Genomic DNA, 18,325 nt, shown 5'->3' with positions numbered 1-18,325 from the left:
AGCATATAGCCTTTATTGCTCTGGTCGTCTGGATGAGCCCCCAGTCTCTCTCTCTCCCCCCCCCCCCACATGGAATATTTGAAACAGAGAATCCTCTCCGCCACTCTCCAATTAAACTTTATGGATTTCAGATACTATGTGGCCTTGTTGTAGAAAATCGCCTCCTGACTTTGAACCAGCCGGGTTGTTTTTTTTAAGTTCTAAAACCATTGTTTTATACTTTCTATAAGCGCCATATGACTTCCTATACCATAACACTGCTATTTTATTTTCTTTCTAATTATTTGTATTTCTTCCAAGCTCTGTAATCTCGTGAATTAATTCCTCCCCGCCAAGGCTAACGCCCAGTTGCGCGTTGAAATGAACCGAGCTATCGCAGGGGAATCTAGCACAAGTTCATTTCTGTGTGTTTATTTATAGTAAACTTTTTTTAAAAAAAAACTTAAATGGAACTGGCTTCCAAGTTAAGTGATTAAGATCTCTGTATATAAAATACAACCCAGTGTTTACCATATTTACCGGGAAGCAAGACTCAAACGTGTTTTATGTCAGCTCCACAGAACGTTAGTGTGATCCTGTGTGTATAATCTGCACCGTATATGGGAACCATCCGGTCAAAACCAGTAGTTCCATTCATTTATTCCGAAGTTTCAGCCATTTATTTTTCAGCAAGGGTTAAGACAAGACTTCACCTCTTCCCACTCAAAGGAACGGGACTTTAAAAAGTCCTGTGGTTAGATTTGCATTCCCTTGACTTTCCTTATGTAGAAGGGAACTATTATGTTCCTTGTAAATTTAATAATAAGAATAGAATTTAATAATAAGAATAGAATAGATTTATATGTCCCAAATACTCAACTTTCTCTTGTTCTTACAGGCAAATTAGAGAGAGCTTCTCCCCCCCCCCTCCCCCCAAACACACACGTGGTCCCTTCCTGCCTGCGCTGCAATCGCTGCTAATAACTCCATAGCTCAGGGCTACTTTGCTAATTGACAGCGAAGCAGCACATTACAAGCATGTGCCTAACCTAGATTTACTATCGATTTGAGAGAGCCTGTGGTTTGTTTGTTTTTTTCCGTGGGCGGTGGCTCCAGTTGCTAACGTTATATGTGCCACCCAAATGCCACAGATGCTTTTACTCGGAAGCCAACCCCACTGGGTTCAATGGGGCTGACGCCCAGGTAGGCTTCTGTTTCGGGACTCCGGCCTCGGTTACTTTTAGAGGAGAGTCGTTTTCCAAAGAAAAGACGCCGGGCGGGCGAGCAAACCAGAAGAGGTTGTGGTTGAGTTCCTAGATCGGTTAAACAAAAGTATGGACTATTTTATTTTTTTAAGAACCCCAAACAGAACTGCAATGTTTGCTGCTCACAGACCCATCCGCTCACACGGTGAGTTTAATGCTAAGTGACTTGGTAATGCTGCACAACATTCATAATAATAATAATTATTATTGTTGTCGTTAATTATTATGAATTATAATGGGTACTCCAAGCAGAACCCATTGAAACTAATGGGCATGACTAACAGGTTCATTAGCTCCTTTGGGTCTACTCTGAGTATATCTCCGCTGGCTACGGCCCGGAGCTGGAGCATCCGGGGGCGCTTTTTGCTGCGGATCTCCATTGGAGAGCCTATATATGAGGAAGGGTCGTTCGTGGCTTAGCGGCAAACGGCATGCTCTGTAGGCAAATGGCTCCCCAGTTCAGACCCCTTAGGATCGGGGAAAATCTGCGCCCCAGCCCCCCGGAGACCCAGTGCCAGTAAGAAGAGTTTGGAGGGACCGCTGGTCTAACTCTGCAGCAGGCAGCTCCCTAAGTCCAGAAGCCCCCAAAACCCGCGTTATTCCTCGGCGACAAAGCGCCACGGAAAATAATATACGCGAAACGAGGCACATTTTTATTGCGCGGAAGTTCCTTGGAGCAAGGGAGCCGGCGCAGGGCAAGCGGAGGCGTGTCTACTCGGAAGTAAGCCCAGGCACCTTGAATTCCCAGGTGTCGGCGTGCTCGCCGCAGAGGGACTGGCGTGCTGGGTTTTGCTTTGTTTGAGGCTGTTGTCAAAAGGTTTCCTTGCTGCAACAGAAGCCCCTTGGGCCGTCTCCGGGTCTCCGAGCGCGGCAGAGCTGGGTTGCTCTAACCGGGAGAAGAGTATCCGAGCAAACTGTGCGAGTGTCTGTGGGCAAGATCCCCGGAGCTCCCTTCGCCCTTGACCTCTGGGTGCTGGCTGCGCTAAGCAGTGGCTGAGGGGCGCCACATATTTTTGCAGACATCCCCTCTCCCCCTACCCACCAACTGATTTATTTAATTTTTTTAAGCAAATTTCTCGAGGCTCTTCGCCGCTTACCTTCCATGTCCCGGGTAACGGCGCTGAAATGCATCCTCCTCCGGGCGGCGGCGGCAGCGGAGGGACTGTAGGGTCTGCGGAGGCCCCCACCGACGGCGGCGGCGGCGCTGGGCTCGGAGTCCAGCGCAGCGACTACAACCTCTTCCTCGTCGTTGTCGTCGTCGTCTTCTTCGTCGCCGCCTCCTTTCCCCTCGCGCTCAGCGGCTGAAATCAGAGAGGCGATACTGAACGCGTTGGCCTTGGGGGATAGGGGGCTCGCGTCGTCCATAGGGGGGGCAGAGAACCGCCGAGCCCGGCTGGAAACGGCTCGCCCGTCGGGGAGATCAGCGCGCCAGGGCCAGCTGCGCTGGGACGCGCGCGGCGCGCATGGCAGGGGCCCGGCGGCGGCCCGGCGGCAGAAACTGCTGCGGGAAGAGAAGGAGCCGAAGGAAGTTTCCGAAGCGGCTCCCCCACCCCTCTCTCCTCTGCCCTGGCCCTTCCCTCCCCCCCCCCTCCAGCAACCCATCGCCGTTCCCTCCTCCCAGCTGGCGGAAAGTGGCTCCGCGCGCCTTGGCCCAACCCGAAATCTCCCTCCTCCTCCTCCTCCTCTGCCACCTCGTCCCCCCTCCCGCTTGCCCCCCCCCCAGCACCTCGGATCGGCAGCCGGCCAAGCCACGTTTACTCGGAAGTAAGCGCCGCGCCTGGTCAGGGAGGTTTACCTCCAGGTAAAGCGCTTAGGATCGAGTGGGATTTTATGTTCTTGCTTTCTCCACCCATTTCTCCCGCATTCTTCTCTTTCCCCAGCAATGAATAGTTCAGGTAAATGCTCCTGGTTTTTTTTACCGGTTTCCCCTGGATTTATTGCGTTTATTTACACCACTCTCCTCCCTCCCCGGAGCGCACCTTCCTTGCAAGGCTGAGGGCGCAGCTCCCTTCCCTGTCGCAGAGGATTCCTCTCGCTCGCTCTGCGCACCTTCCCGTGGGTGGCGATGCCACACGGGCTTGTAAGGATGGCCTTCTGCCCCGCCGCTAATTTCGCATCCTCCGCTCTCCGCTTCCTTTGCGGAAACACTACCAGCGACAAACTAGCAAAGAAGAGAGCTATAAATTGGAGAGGATTGTGGCGGGGAGCAGTAGAGCGGGTACAGTGGCGTAGCGTGGGTTGTCAGCACCCAGGGCAAGGCAAGTAATTTGCGCCCCCTAACCCGTGGATTTGCGCCCCCTAACCCTAACCCCCAGATGTTGCGCCCGGTGCGGCCGGCCCCCCCTGCACCCTCCACGCTACGCCACTTCCTCCACTACGCTTCCTCCTTCATTTTTTCAGTTCTCTTGCCGTGGTCACCAGAATAATAGCAGAAACTTTGGGGGCACTGTTTGCCCAGGTGTGGAAGGACACCTCAGAATCACCAGCAATTACGTATATAGGAAGAAGCAGCGCAACCCCCTCCCAGAGTGAGTCCAGCGAAACTGTCCGCTCTGCAGTTTCCCGAACCAAAGAAGGGGTCATCTCGCCCCGCAAGACCTTGAGAATGAACAATCCCTTCTTCAGTCCGGTCTATGGGCCGGCACTGAAAACGGTTTCTCCAGAGGTGCGTGTGGACAGATGAGTACTACTGCGTTTTACTGCTTCGACCTATAAACAGGCCGCACTATTAGCGGTGACCCCACCACACACAAAGACACACACACACGCCCCAATACACCAATCCCACGGGCTACTGTAGCCTCAGAAGTGCGTGCGCTTAGATCTCCCTCCCTCCCAACAAAGCGCGCGTCGGGTTGTGCGGAGCCCAGTTTTTTCTCTGCAAAACTGAACGCTGCGTAAGATAGCAATTACAGCTCTATGGCAATTATGGTGAGGAACCTTGATTCGCACCCCGAACCTCTCCTCCTCCCCTCGCGCCGGAGATGTCATCACCGACCCATAATGTCTGGCTCGAGGCTTGGGGACGAGACACGTACCAGCTTAGTTTGCGAAGGATTGCCAGGGGTGGGTTTTATTTTTTGCGGGGGGGAGATGCAGCCCCAGATCCAAACACCACCTGCTTAAAAACTTAAAACACTTTCTCGGGATGGGAATCAGCTTCTTAGAGACCTAGGCAGAGACATCTCTTTCCGATCCAGACTAAGACGTCCAGAGAGGCGCGGGCGACTTTCGGTTTTGGAGGCCTCTAGCCATAATAATCTTTTTTAAAAAAGAAAGAAATAAAGACGACGGGTTGGGGGGGCGGATAAAACATATTCAAAAAGTGAATGGTTTGTATAATCAGCTGATCTGAGAGAACACATTCACCGCGGTCTAATCTTGAGTCATTCCAACCGTTTTAATATCTAGAAACACTTTAAACTATCTAATATGACAAAGCTCTATATCGGTCAACAACAAAGTCTTTGATCAAATCCCTCATTTGAATGTATTTGAAGCTCTAAGCCGAAAGGGTGAGTCATTTTTTGGTCTATTAAGCAAAAATAAATAAATAGCAAAAAGTTATCAAATGCTCCCAAACTTTTTAAAAAAGTGTCTAAATTTGAGATTAAGGTTAAGAGCAAATGAGACCCTCTTCCTAAAGCAAAATTACTCTAGGAATGCAATATGAACCGAGTATGAATCGGGCTCTCAATCCCATAATAGTCCCAAACTCTTCTGCGTTAGTATGATTTTATACCAACAGTAACTGCGGAGTATTTATCACTACCGTTGCATAGTATTCAGAGTAATCCTCTTACAATTAGCTGGGTAGTAGAATACATTCTATTAAGAACGTTTACTTGCGGCTGGAGAATGCTTTAAGTGAGAAACCATAATAAAAAGAATTAGCAGTTCTTAAACAATGTTTCCATCTGGATCGAGAAAGCTCTCTTGATGCAAAACGGTGATAAACCAGGATGGATACGGAAGAAGGAAGGAATTTTACATGAAATATCCCTTTGGGACCAAAGCTACAGTAAAAAGAATTATGGATCTTTTGTGCAATGCTGAATTCGGAGAAAGAAAGAAAACGCTTTCTGGGTTCCAAACCGTATAAAAGTCATAACTGTTTTGTGAAATCGCAAAACATTCCCAGGTGCTATATCTCTCGAGAGTCCGAAAGCCCGCTCGCCTTTTCTGGATAAAGACATACATAATTCCTGGACTTGCAACCGAGGTATAGAAAGGATTTTGCCCGGTTCAAGTCTCCAGCCCTTGTCACATAAGAGAGATGGAGATAGAGAGGGAATGACTTTAGAGTTGAGCAATCAGCATTGGTTTCGAGGACACCCCGCCGCCGAAAAGACCCCCACCCACTTAAATCTTCGTGCCACGGGAGCCTTCGCTCGGCTGCGCACGTCTCGGGTCCCTTCCAGGGAGCTGCGATCCTAACCGCACATCCTTGGGAGTAAGCCCCATTGAGTTCAATAGGCCCACCGAGCGAGCTAGGCACAGAAACACACACAAATACATCTGCTTAACTGGCCAGGTCACCTGCAAAGGCTGCCTTGAAGCGCCGTCCCCCTTTTCTCTGCTGCAACGTTAGAAGGCCAGACGGCGAGAACAGGATCGCTTTCCGCGGCTGCTCCCGGCACAGCACTCCTGCAACCCGATCTCTCCTCCGGCTACAGACGAGCCCTTCCAAGTCCGAAGTGGTTGGGGGGGTGGATGAGCAGACTCCCCCCCCCCCACTGCATTATACCCAAGACCCTTCTCCACATGAGCACCCACGGAAAAAAATAAAATAAACCCAGGCTAGGGCTACTGGGATCTCCATAGGTACGGCAGACACACCATTGCTACAGGGTCAGGGAGCGTATTGCGTGTTTTGCATAGAGACTGTCTGCAATTAACCACCATTATCATCATCATTAAAGGGAGAACAGCCAAGTGAAACCTCTGAATTGGCATTAATCAGGACGTTCGACCGCATCACTCCTGGACTGAATCGCAACAAGGGCTTGATGTTACGTTACACGTGCGAACCGGCTTCTCCGTGTTCCGAGAGACGCCTGTGTTATCAGCGACAACTGTCTGCAAACCGCCACCGGGAATCACGGGATCTGTGTTCTGCTTCTGACCTCAATGTTTACAACTCTCCGCCCCCCCTCCCCCCGGAAAAAAGCACCGCTCTCATATGTACATATACTTGTAAAACAGAATAAAACTCCATCCATCTGATGAATTGGTCTGCAACGTACGGAAGCTTATGCCATCATAAATCGACGAAGTTTTCGAAGTGCCTCAAGACTGTTCCGTAATAAGAAGCAAAAATAAAATAAAATAAAATAAAATAATTTATGCAGCACTTTTTTAAAAAAATACGCTTAAGATGTTGCAGGAGTAATTACTTGACATAAGCAGTCCTAGGCAAGTCTAAGGGATCCCTATGGAGTCCGTAAGAGGTGGGCGGGATGTTATCACGCAATGGATCACTCGATGACCACGATCGCAGTGGCGTAGCGTGGGGGGGGTGCAGGGGGAGGCGGCCGCACCGGGCGCAACATCTGGGGGTTAGGGTTAGGGGGCGCAAATCCACGGGTTAGGGGGCGCAAATTACTTGCCTTGCCCCGGTTGCTGACAACCCGCGCTACGCCACTGCACGATCGCACGGATATTCCTCTGTGTTTTCCAACTAACGGAGCAAGTCCCACTTTTGAGTAACCCGTAGAACATTGTTCCAGGTCACTTGGGGTAGGAAGAGAGGCTAGCTGCCGTACTTTCAACCGGTCCCGTTAATTTCTTTGGTGGACCTGGGTGTGAATTGAGCGGAAGGACCCCCAGGATTGGAAGCCGACGTGTAAGCCGCCTTGAGCTCCCGGATGGGGGAAAAGACGGTTAGTTATAAATGGAATAAACAAACGAATAAAATTGTGTTTTTTTGGAAGAAGAAGAAAAAAAACTTCAACCACGATTCCGTACTTTATAAAGCCCCTTTTATATCAGTGGGACATATTTAAGCGTAACTGTCCCATTGGAGCAATAATAATAAAGTGCGTTTACAAGATAGTTTCAGAACAGGTGATAATAGGATGCCTTAAGAAAATAAGAACTCTAAATAAAACGGATTTATCTTTCTTTCTTTCTTTCTTTCTTTCTTTCTTTCTTTCTTTCTTTCTTTCTTTCTTTCTTTCTTTCTTCTTTTTAAAAAATACAAATCGTGCCTGGGTGTCTATAATTTTACAAGGATTCTTTCCCCCTCCCCCCAATGAATAAACAGCACTTTTTACAACACTTTGCCCAGATTCTTTTTAAAGAAAAGTTTGAAATCCCTATTTTAGATCTCTCTACCATGAATGACAAAACTCACCTCTCATGATTAATCCACGGTTTGAAGAAACAAACCGCCAAAACCCACTATTTGACCTTCCTATAATCAATTTCAAATCCCCAGTATCATTCTGTTGTTATGGCTGCTTTTCATGACTCATAATAATAGCAGTGTGTCATTTAAATCGCATTAATGCTTACCTCATTTGATATCAACAAAAATAATATTGCAGTAATAATAATTTAATAATGAACAGGACTGGGGGAGCGGAGGTGTAAAACTTAGTATTCAGCTAAGTCCTACTTAGAAAAGACCCACAGGAATTAATGGACCTAAGTAAGTCCTGTCCATTAACTTCAACAGGTCTACTCGGAGTAGGACTAGCATGAAATACCGCCCACTGAACCTGACAAATTGATCCTTAGCAATAATCCCTTAGAGTTTGTCCACAAGACTTACAACCTTACATACATGTCTTCTCAGAAGAGTTCTGTGGCACTTATAGCAATTCTATAGGCACTGACCTTGAACTCAGCTAGACTTATGTAAGATATATGAGGAGGTGATGTTTGGGGCTGGGGGTGTTAATTTTTAAAGGGACCCCTGGAAGTTGGATTTTGAAAGTGAATCCCAAAAAAGCTGCATTTTCAGATGGTGGACAATCAGACTGTGAAAGGTTCTCTGTTTCTTCTCCTCAATGGTAATTTGCATTGTGCAAATGTGTGTCTCCCAACCAGCCAATGTCTGCCTCTCTGCCTGCAGAAGACCTGGAGGAAATAGGTCACTATGCTTTTATTCCCATTTTACAGATGAGGAACTAAAGTTGGGAAAGCCCGATTTTTCCTTGCTGAGCCCCATCCCACAGTCCACTACTATTTATCTCTCCTGCACTCGGTGACTGTCAATTCACTACCATTCACTCCTATGTATCAGAAGGAGGTCCCACTGCATTCAACAGAGCTTAATTAAAATGAATGTGCCTTAGGACTGCTGCCTGAAGCTATGACCTGACTGTGCTGTGTATGGCCTCACAACACATGCAAGAAATTCCTTCTTGTTGAAACCATTAAATGAGCGGTGTGCACTAGTGAAAGAGCTCGGAGGGAGGAGCTAGAGTGACATGTAGCAATCATGTGAGAGAGTTCTGCTTGTGAGGAACACTGAATGCCACCCGGCTCCATCAGGCATGGATAACTGGAGGGCGGTTGTGACTGGTACCCTGGTAGGATGAGAGGCAAGGACATCAGCTGTGCCATGACATTGCAGCATGCCACACATGGTCTGTGCACCCACGGTGTGAAGCCCAAGTTGGCACTACTAACACCCCCTTCCTGCAAGCAAGGCAGATGCTCTATCACTGAGCTCTGGTTCCTTCCCCAAGAAAACCTCTTGATGTATCAAGAACACATCTCTCTCTGTGTAAAGGCCAGAGAAGTCCTAGAAATCCAGAACCTAACTGACATGTGTCTATCCAGTGGCGTAGCGTGGGGGGTGCAGGGGGGGTGGCCGCACCGGGCGCAACATCTGGGGGTTAGGGTTAGGGGGCGCAAATCCATGGGTTAGGGGGCGCAAATTACTTGCCTTGCCCCGGGTGCTGACAACCCATGCTACGCCACTGTGTCTATCTATCTTACATGTTCTTGGAAATCTCAAAACAGCCAGATTCCAGGGGTTGCAATCCTATACATCAATTGAATAATAATAAATAAATAAATAATAATAATAATAATAATTTTATTATTTATACCCTACCCATCTGGCTGAGTTTCCCCCAGCCACTCTGGGCGGCTCCCAATTGAGTGTTAAAAACAATACAGCATTAAATATTAAAAACTTCCCTAAACAGGGCTGCCTTCAGATGTCTTTTAAAGATAAGATAGTTGCTTATTTCACTGACATCTGACGGGAGGGCGTTCTACGGGGAGGGCGCCACTACTGAGAAGACCCTCTGTCTGGTTCCCTGTAACCTCACTTCTCGCAATGAGGGAACCAGCAGAAGGCCCTCGGCACTGGATCTCAGTGTCCGGGCTGAACGATGGGGGTGGAGGCACTCCTTCAGGTATACAGGACCGAGGCCTCAATGGGACTTACATCACAAGAGATGGTTGGCTCTCCCAATCAGGTATCTCTCAGATTTACAACCTCCTGGTTGTAAACATACTTACTAGGGTTCCTTACGGGACGCGGGTGGCGCTGTGGGTTAAAGCCTCAGCGCCTAGGGCTTGCCGATCGAAAGGTCGGCTTTTCGAATCCCCGCGGCGGGGTGCGCTCCCGTTGTTCGGTCCCAGCGCCTGCCATCCTAGCAGTTCGAAAGCACTCTCAGGTGCAAGTAGATAAATAGGGACCGCTTACTAGCGGGAAGGTAAACGGCGTTTCCGTGTGCAGCTCTGGCTCGCCAGAGCAGCGATGTCACGCTGGCCACGTGACCCGGAAGTGTCTTTGGACAGCGCTGGCCCCCGGCCTCTTTGAGTGAGATGGGCGCACAACCCTAGAGTCTGTCAAGACTGGCCCGTACGGGCAGGGGTACCTTTACCTTTACCTAGGGTTCCTTGCGTTGAAAGGTGAGATATTAAATGTGCTAATATAAAACAAAGCGAAACAACAACTTTGCCACCAGATTCCAATACCCTCCCCCCAATGTCTAGTGGTGTGTGTCTACTATTTGATTGGTCCCAGATGACTGTGTTTAACTGATAGGTGAGTATGTAAAGCATGGTCGGACTGCACTTCTCAAATGTCTGGAAGTCAAACCCTTTCTCTGAAAGCTGCTGAACAGGTTTATGGGGAAGACTTCGGATAAAGCAGTTTGTGGATTTTTGTGGTTATAAGCCGGCCGGTTCAGAATATATCAAGTAAAAGGCCTCTACTGCCATACCTGATAAATTGAACATTATCCTAGATGCTAAGAACATAAGATCAGGAAGAAAAGCCCACCTTATCCAGGGTCCTGTTCTTACAGTGGCCAATGAGAGGCCTATGAGAAGATACTCCTAAAGAAGAAGAAGAAGAGGAGTTTGGATTTGATATCCCGCTTTATCACTACCCAAAGGAGTCTCAAAGCAGCTAACAATCTCCTTTCCCTTCCTTGCCCACAACAATCACTCTGTGAGGTGAGTGGGGCTGAGAGACTTCAGAGAAGTGTGACTAGCCCAAGGTCAGCCAGCAGCTGCATGTGGAGGAGTGGGGAAGCGAACCCGGTTCACCAGATTACTAGTCCATCGCTCTTAATCACTATACCACACTGGCTCTAAACAGAACCTGAACACCATCCTTGCTTCCTGGTGAGTATGAGCAACTGGTAGTCAGAGGCATACTGGAGGCAGAACATAACCATTATGCTTTGTAGCCACTGGTCACCTCACCCTGCCTTGATTTGTGTAATCTAAGCCATGCAAATTGGTGGAACATCACTACATCCTGTGGAACGCTGTAGTGTAGACTAAGGGCGGGGAACCTTTTTGGCTACACAGACCAGATCCTCGTCTCAGGATGGGCTTCCCAAGCTAAACTTGACAGGTGGGTGGGGTCACCCACCTGTCAATCAAATCACCTGTCAGTCATGTCACATCAGCCCTGCCCACCTCTCAAAATCCTTTGCACAGTCAGCTGGCAGTTTGCAAAAGGGCTTTCTACGGCAGTCCTGGGCTTGCATGCACTCCCACTCTGGAAGGAGGCTCAAGCAGGAAAGTAGGAGTGCGCTTTGCAAAAGTGCTATTTGAAGCAGCTCCTCGCTTCTCTCTTTCACTGTGCGCCCATAGAAGGAGAGAAGAGAAAGTCCCGTCCATCAGCAGCTGGCATTACCAGTGCTGTCAGCTGATGGTCAGGTGTGCGTGTTTTGAGGGAAATTGTCCCATGGGCCAAACTGAACACCATTGTGGGCCAGGATTGGCCCTTGAGCCTGAGCATAGCCCACTACCCCATCTGCTGTAGTCTGATTTCCTGGATTCAGGCAATTCAGGAGTGCCTGAATTGGCAGGGATTTGGACCAAAGCAGTATCGTTCAAACTAGGGTCTCCAGATGTTGTTAGACTACAACGCATTGTGGATTTTCAGTCTGAAGTCTTGCAGAAAGAACAAATGCTCTTAATGAAAGATGGTGTGATTTGCACCTGGCAGTGTGATCTCAGTTCAGCAATTATTGTATTAGTCAAGTCGTTGAGAAGTTCTATAAAAATAAGGACTGTTTCTTCATTTCCTCGCCCCCCACCTTTGCTTTTTAAAAAACAACATTCTTTATTATTTGGCACATTTTGCAACGTACCAATGCAAAATCTGCTTTGGGCTTCAAAACCATTGCCAAAATGAGGCACCCCCACCCCTGGAGGAGATTTGATTTCCTAGGGAATAAAATCAAAGTGTTTGCTTTCCGGACAGGAGGTTCACTCTTAGGCTTGGGTTTCTAGCAAGTTAACAGGAGTGTTCTTAAACAGTATGCTCCAGTTTTGGCGCTCCAGGAATTGTTGGACTACATCTCATCATCTCCAGCCAGCATAGCCTATGGTCATGGATTATGGAAATTGTTGTCCAACAACATCTGAGGACCCAAGTTTGAGGAACACTCATTTTGGTTACCTTTGAGGTACTTTACAATTACATTTCTCACCACAATGGTAAGCTTGAATTGACCAATCCAGCCAACATCCTAAATCAGTGTTAAATTATAAACCGCATAGCCAGGGAGCGGATTCACAATACAGTGGTACCTCGGGTTAAGTACTTAATTCATTCCGGAGGTCCGTACTTAACCTGAAACTATTCTTAACCTGAAGCACTATTTCTGGGTTAGCAGAGTCTGTAACCTGAAGCGTATGTAACCTGAAGCGTACGTAACCCGAGGTACCACTGTATTGGTTCACCAAGCTCAGTACTGTCTGACTAGCAGCAGCTCTCCAGGATTTCAGGGAAGATTTTCTCTCGCAGACGTATTTGGAGATACTGGGGATCAAACTTGGGACCTTCTGTACACAAAGCAGATGCTCTGCCATTGAAAACTACAGCCTTTCCCCTAGCTCAGTATTGTCCTCATTGACTTCTTGTTGGACTCCAGTGCCCATCAGCTGCAACTAGCACAGTCAATGGTGGGGGTTGATGGGAGCTGGAGTCCAATGGCATCTGGAGGCCACAGGCTCCTTATTCCTGCACTAGACCAACAGGCCTAACATCTCCCTCTCTGCTTCACCAACTTCTGGAAAGGAGAACTGTGTTAGAACATATAGTCACAAACACCTCCATACATATCCTACCCCCCAAAAAACCCTAAGCACTTTTGAAAACACAAGGCTCCCATTGAATGTAGTATGGTCCGTACCTGAGCATTTGTCATAAAGCCTAGAGGCTCAATGCAGCTGATAAAATATCCTCAAGCTTGTATTTATTGATTAAAGCATTTGTATCCCACCCTCTCTTGGGACGCGGGTGGTGCTGTGGTCTAAACCACAGAGCCTAGGACTTGCCGATCAGAAGGTCGGTGGTTCGAATCCCTGCAACGGGTGAGCTCCCGTTGCTCAGACCCAGCTCCTGCCAACCTAGCAGTTCGAAAGCACGTCAAAGTGCAAGTAGATAAATAGGTACCACTCCAGCGGGAAGGTAAACAGTGTTTCCATGCGCTGCTCTGGTTCGCCAGAAGCGGCTTAGTCCTGCTGGCCACATGCTCCTTCGGCCAATAAAGCGAGATGAGCGCTGCAACCCCAGAGTCGGTCATGACTGGACCTAATGGTCAGAGGTCCCTTTACCTCTAACCTTATCCCACCCTCTCACAAAATATCAGGGTGGTGTACAGCCCCTAACAAACCTTTATAAGGCAATGCAAAACAATCAATAAAAAAACTGACTGCTCAGGAAAGCTTTTAAACAATTGCATAGGCCTGTTAGTATAAAAAGGTTTTCAAGGTACACCTGGCAGTCAAAAGCCTGTCAAATTTCTGCTGGGACTGGCAGCACCAAATACTTGACTTCTGGTTAAGGCCAGTTGAGCCTCTGTAACATGGGGGACAGCTAACAGCGCTCATCTGGATGATCCCAGTGATTGGGCTAGAATATCTACTGGCTTAAGTAAAGGTAAAGGGACCCCTGACCATTAGGTCCAGTCATGACCGACTCTGGGGTTGTGGTGCTCATCTCGTTTTATTGGCCAAGGGAGCAGCTTCTGGGTCATGTGGCCAGCATGACTCAGCCGCTTCTGGTGAACCAGAGCAGCACACAGAAACGCCGTTTACCTTCCTGCCAGAGTGGTACCTATTTATCTACTTGCACTTTGACATGCTTTCGAGCTGCTAGGTTGGCAGGAGCAGGACCAAGCAACGGGAGCTCACCCTGTCGCGGGGATTCGAACCGCCGACCTTCTTATTGGCAAGTCCTAGATTCTGTGGCTTAACCCACAGCGCCACCCATGTCCCTTCTACAGGCTTAGTTGGTCCTTAAAGTACCTTGGACCCAAGTTGTTCAGGGCTTTGTATATAAACGCAAGAGGCTTGAACCTGGCCTGATAACTCACATGTAGACTATGATGTCCCATGTGTGAGGATGTGCAGCCAAAATCACAAATGCATGATTGCTAGACAGTCACAGAGAGGGGCAATGGCACCATGGAGTTTTAGAACCTATGTAGAGGGGACTCTGATATCATACCCACAAACCTGGTACCGCCTTCTTTCTGTCACTACACATTATTTTATGTACCTGCAATGGGGGAACTATGGACTATGGATATTTGTAATGTTTAAGGATTATCGGCTGCCTGATTTTCCTCACTGTATCTGTTGAAGCCTGGCAAGACCTTTGATGTGAGTAAACCTTGCATTTTCTTGTTCACTGAACAGCCTGAGAGTGATTTCTTTATTAAGAGGGGAACATAAAAAAGGGAGAAGATAATCAAAGTCTGCTTAAAGCACCCCTGGATATTCTAATTGTTCTAGAAGGTTATGCAAACTTGTCCTAATAACTTCTAAAGATAAGCATCACATAGACGGTGATTTTTAACTCTGCTGAATTAGGCATTTGCTTTCTCACGTAAGTGAGAAAAAGGAAGGATAATTACAAAATAAAATATCATCTCCTACTCATCTAAATCCAGCCAGCATCCCAAACTGTGCCCCATCCCTTGATAGACATCTGGCTGCTTCGTAAACAATGCTGAGTTTAGAGAGCACCAATACGTACGTGGAACCTACAGATTTCATCTCTGCAGAGCATCTAAAAAACAAAATTGCTCCAACTCCCAGGGAGCAGATGCTACACACTTTAATAGGATGGGCACCCTCCACAGTAGGAGCCGTCAACATGGTGCTCACTAGATGATGTGAGACTACCACACCTTAGCATGGGCTATGTTGGTTAGTCCTGACGGGTGTTGGAGTTCAACAACATCTGGACAGTGCCACATTGGCTCTTCTCCCATATTGTCACATTGTGGAAGAGAGCAAGATATCTTCCCATCAGGGGCCAGACAAAAACCGGACAGATTCCTACAGAGGAGCCAACCAAACAAATTGCCAGCCCCATGCAAATGGGGAGCCCAATCTACATCTCATCAAAGCCTGGCTAGGGTGGAGCGTGGGGGTTGAAACCTGTTCTCCTTATCAAGGTCAACGGTGGGACACCAGCTCAACTCACCACTCCCTTGTTTTTCCCACATGCCAAGCCCAAAATGTCACAAACCAAAACACCCCCATGATTGCATCACTGCTTCAGCTGTTCTTAGGAACCAAGGATATAATAATAAACCTCACCATAGCCTCTGAAGACAATCGAGCATCAAAGACGGTCCAGAGTTCCTGACTCATCTGGAAGAGGGAAGAGTTTGAATCGGCAGAGAGGGTGGAGCAAAGGTGGAGGCGAGGAGATCTATGGAGAATCCTGGAAGGGATGTTGGAAGTCATCTAATCCAAGGATCTGCTCAGTGCAGTATAAATACATATTGCAACTTCAGCTTCCCTGAGAGATGACTGTCCTGCGTCTAGTTCAGGTGTGAGGAACCTGCAGCATCTAGTTCAGGTGTGAGGAACCTGCGGCCCTCCAAATGTTGCAGAACTACAGCTCCCATCAGCCCTAGCAAGCATCTCATGTACATAGTACCCTTAAAAAGCTCCACATTGCACTTTCATAATAAATAATAGTAAAAAAAATGGTTGCTTAACATCTTTTAAGCAAAATAACTAATAGACATTTCCCACACTCTAATAATAATAATAATAATAATAATAATAATAAATTTATTTATACCCCGCCCATCTGGCTGAGCCTCTCCAGCCACTCTGGGTGGCCTCCAACAAAATATTAAAATACCGTAATACATCAAACATTAAAAGCAATTTGTTTTTGTGTTTTTAAAAAGTCTTTTATCATAAAGTTGAAACATAATAACTGAACCCTGTCAGTAGACCGGTACTCACAAGCTGTCTGTGGACAAATGCTAGCTCCCTTGGCCTGAAAGTGAGATGAGCGCAGCTTTTGACTGGACTTAACTGTCCAGGAGTCCTTTACCTTTACCTTTTACTAACAAATGATTTGGTGTGTGTGTCTGGGGGGGGGGGTACATCTAGGCAGAACAATCAAGAACCTAAACATATTGTGTAGCTTAGAAGGAAGACTGATTGAACTAAATGGGACTTACTTCTAAGTAGACACACACAGAATTTCCTCGCCAATGCCCTCCTTGTTGATCTGGAGAGCCTGAAAATCTGCACCCTATTTTGTGACATTTTGTCTGGCCTAATAAAGGCATTGCCCAGATGTTGGCCAACAGTTGTATTGCTTCAGTTAACTTGATTAATAATAATAATAATAATAATAATAATAATAATAATAATATGTCTATGGCTTGCTGGTTTCCCCAGTGTCACTACACTGGAAGGTAAGGAGCAGGCGAGTACAATACTGTCTGCACATTTTTCTTTGTGTCTGTCTTAGTATCTAGAGGATTACTTAAAAAAAAATAATCACACACACACACCAGGAAAACATCAGAAAAAGGGTTTGCATTCCCCAGACCCCATCATTGGCCCCAGAGACCACAATAAAAATATAAAATGTTGACATCTCCACCTGCTTGAGCGTTGCATAAGTTGAAAGCAAAAACGAAAGCTAGACTTAACTCTCCAGTTAAACCAACAGGACTTTGTGAAACCAACGAAGGCCGTAGCTCTGCTAAAACAGTGCTTTCCATGTAAGGCTGGGAGACAGGTCCTGCCTGAAACCCTGGAGAGTGACTGCTGGCCAGTGTCAACAAGACTGAAGTAGATGAGCCAGTGGTCTGAATCAGTATAAGGAATTTCCTATGATACTGTCCATAAGAGAAACACGGTTGCGTCCCCTAGTACAGGCTTCCTCAACCTGGGCCCTCCAGATGTTTTTGGCCTACAACTCCCATGATCCGTAGCTAGCAGGACCAGTGGTCAGGGATGATGGGAATTGTAGTCTCGAAACATCTGGAGGGCCGAGTTTGAAGAAGTTTGCCCTCGTTCAAGAAAGGCCCTTCCTTGAAAAAACACCCTAGTTCTTCTGAACACTCTATACTTCTATAATTGGGCATTTCTTACAATATCATGCAGGTGGCCTTCAGGGCAGAAGATGTCCATGCTAGATGATGACACCACACAGGCTGGCGAAGTTCAAAGAGGGAGAGGTGTTAACAGCAGGCTTTCGCCCAGCTAAACACAGTAGCTGCTCTATCAGTTAAATTTGCATACAAGAAAAACAAAACACTGCAATAGTTCTAAAGCATAAAGCATAATCCTTTTGATGATAGCTTATGCAGATGTGTGTGTGTGTGTGTGTGTGTGTGTGTGTGTGTGTGTGTCGCAGCCCATGCCATCTTAAAAGTAGCTTCCTGCTCCTTGGCTCCAGGGAGAATCTCTCTCCTAAAATGCACTTGCCACCTGCAATTTATTAAACCCTTGTATTAAAAATAATAGGAGAAAAAATTACGTCGCCCAATTAATTTTGGGGACATTTCTTCAGTTGGTTCATCTGCCATGAATCAGCTAAGCTGCTGCAACACCAATAATTATAAGAATGTAATTGCCTCTGGTGAAGAAAGAAAAAATTGATACACAGACACAATGCTACAGATCCGAGGCGTAACTTTTTATTCTTCTCCAAGTAAAGGATACTGTTTTTAGAATCACTGCGAGCAGAATTTAATCTTAGCTGTTTTAACAGCTGTCCAGTTGTTGTTTTTAATGCAAGGCTTTGTTTTGTGATGTGTGTGTGTGTTTGTTTGTGTGTGTGTGTTTCTATACTGACAATGAACCTAACAGCTGTAACAAAAAGAGACATTTTGCAATTGATTTCAGTGGGGTATGAATAGCAGACCAAGGCATAAAAGATAGCTGATTTAAGGTAGGTTTCTCTACTGCAGTGGAATATAAGCAAGAGTTGCAGCCTTCTGCCGTGTAACATGTCAAGTTCTAGAACATTCTCTTTGTGAATGGGAATTAACAAATTATTGTATGTATAAAAGTGGGGCAGATATTATTATTATTATTATTATTATTATTATTATTATTATTACTGTCCAGGAAAGCTTATCCTACAATAATTTTGTTAGTCTTTAAGGTGCCACATGAATCTTGGCTGCAAAAGACTAACAAGGCCACCCCATGCTACTACCAGTTTGCTACTAATAGTAATGGTAGAAGCTGTGTGAAGCATTTCAAAATCTCCAAACCCTTTTTAAATTTTGTAATCTGTTCAGTCTGAAAGATATCATTGGCAGTGCAGGCAAACGAGTAGACTTTATGTATTTTATAAATAATAAGTAAACACA

At 46.7% G+C, this 18,325-nt stretch overlaps 1 protein-coding gene and 2 long non-coding RNA genes across 5 annotated transcripts in view; 2 read left to right on the top strand and 1 right to left on the bottom strand.

Moving 5' to 3' along the window:
* TBX1 (T-box transcription factor 1) overlaps positions 1-3,461 on the bottom strand; it is a 47,021-nt gene extending 43,560 nt beyond the window's left edge. The window contains exons 1-2 of one of the 3 annotated variants that reach the window (XM_083418301.1): positions 3,040-3,461; positions 2,342-2,545 (exon numbers count right to left, since the gene is read on the bottom strand). In XM_083418301.1, the coding sequence (XP_083274427.1) occupies positions 2,342-2,545; positions 3,040-3,097 (262 nt within the window). In that variant the 5' untranslated portion in view covers positions 3,098-3,461. Of the gene's footprint in view, positions 1-2,341; positions 2,693-3,039 lie in introns of those variants that run through there. The other 2 variants (XM_083418300.1, XM_083418302.1) reach the window with 2 other exon arrangements.
* The window catches only part of LOC310666933, a 256,212-nt gene that overhangs the window by 187,968 nt on the left and 49,919 nt on the right, over positions 1-18,325 (top strand). The window lies entirely within an intron of this gene.
* Positions 13,205-14,368, top strand: LOC310666926. The gene is made up of 2 exons (XR_014506110.1): positions 13,205-13,611; positions 13,970-14,368. It is a non-coding gene; the product is annotated as an uncharacterized lncRNA (long non-coding RNA).

The sequence above is a fragment of the Podarcis tiliguerta genome, assembly GCF_965153285.1.
Source record: "Podarcis tiliguerta genome assembly, chromosome: 16".
NCBI classification, from domain to species: Eukaryota; Metazoa; Chordata; class Lepidosauria; order Squamata; family Lacertidae; genus Podarcis; species Podarcis tiliguerta.
The sequence above is the reverse complement of the archived record's forward strand: the minus strand, read 5'-3'. Positions and strand labels throughout refer to the sequence as shown.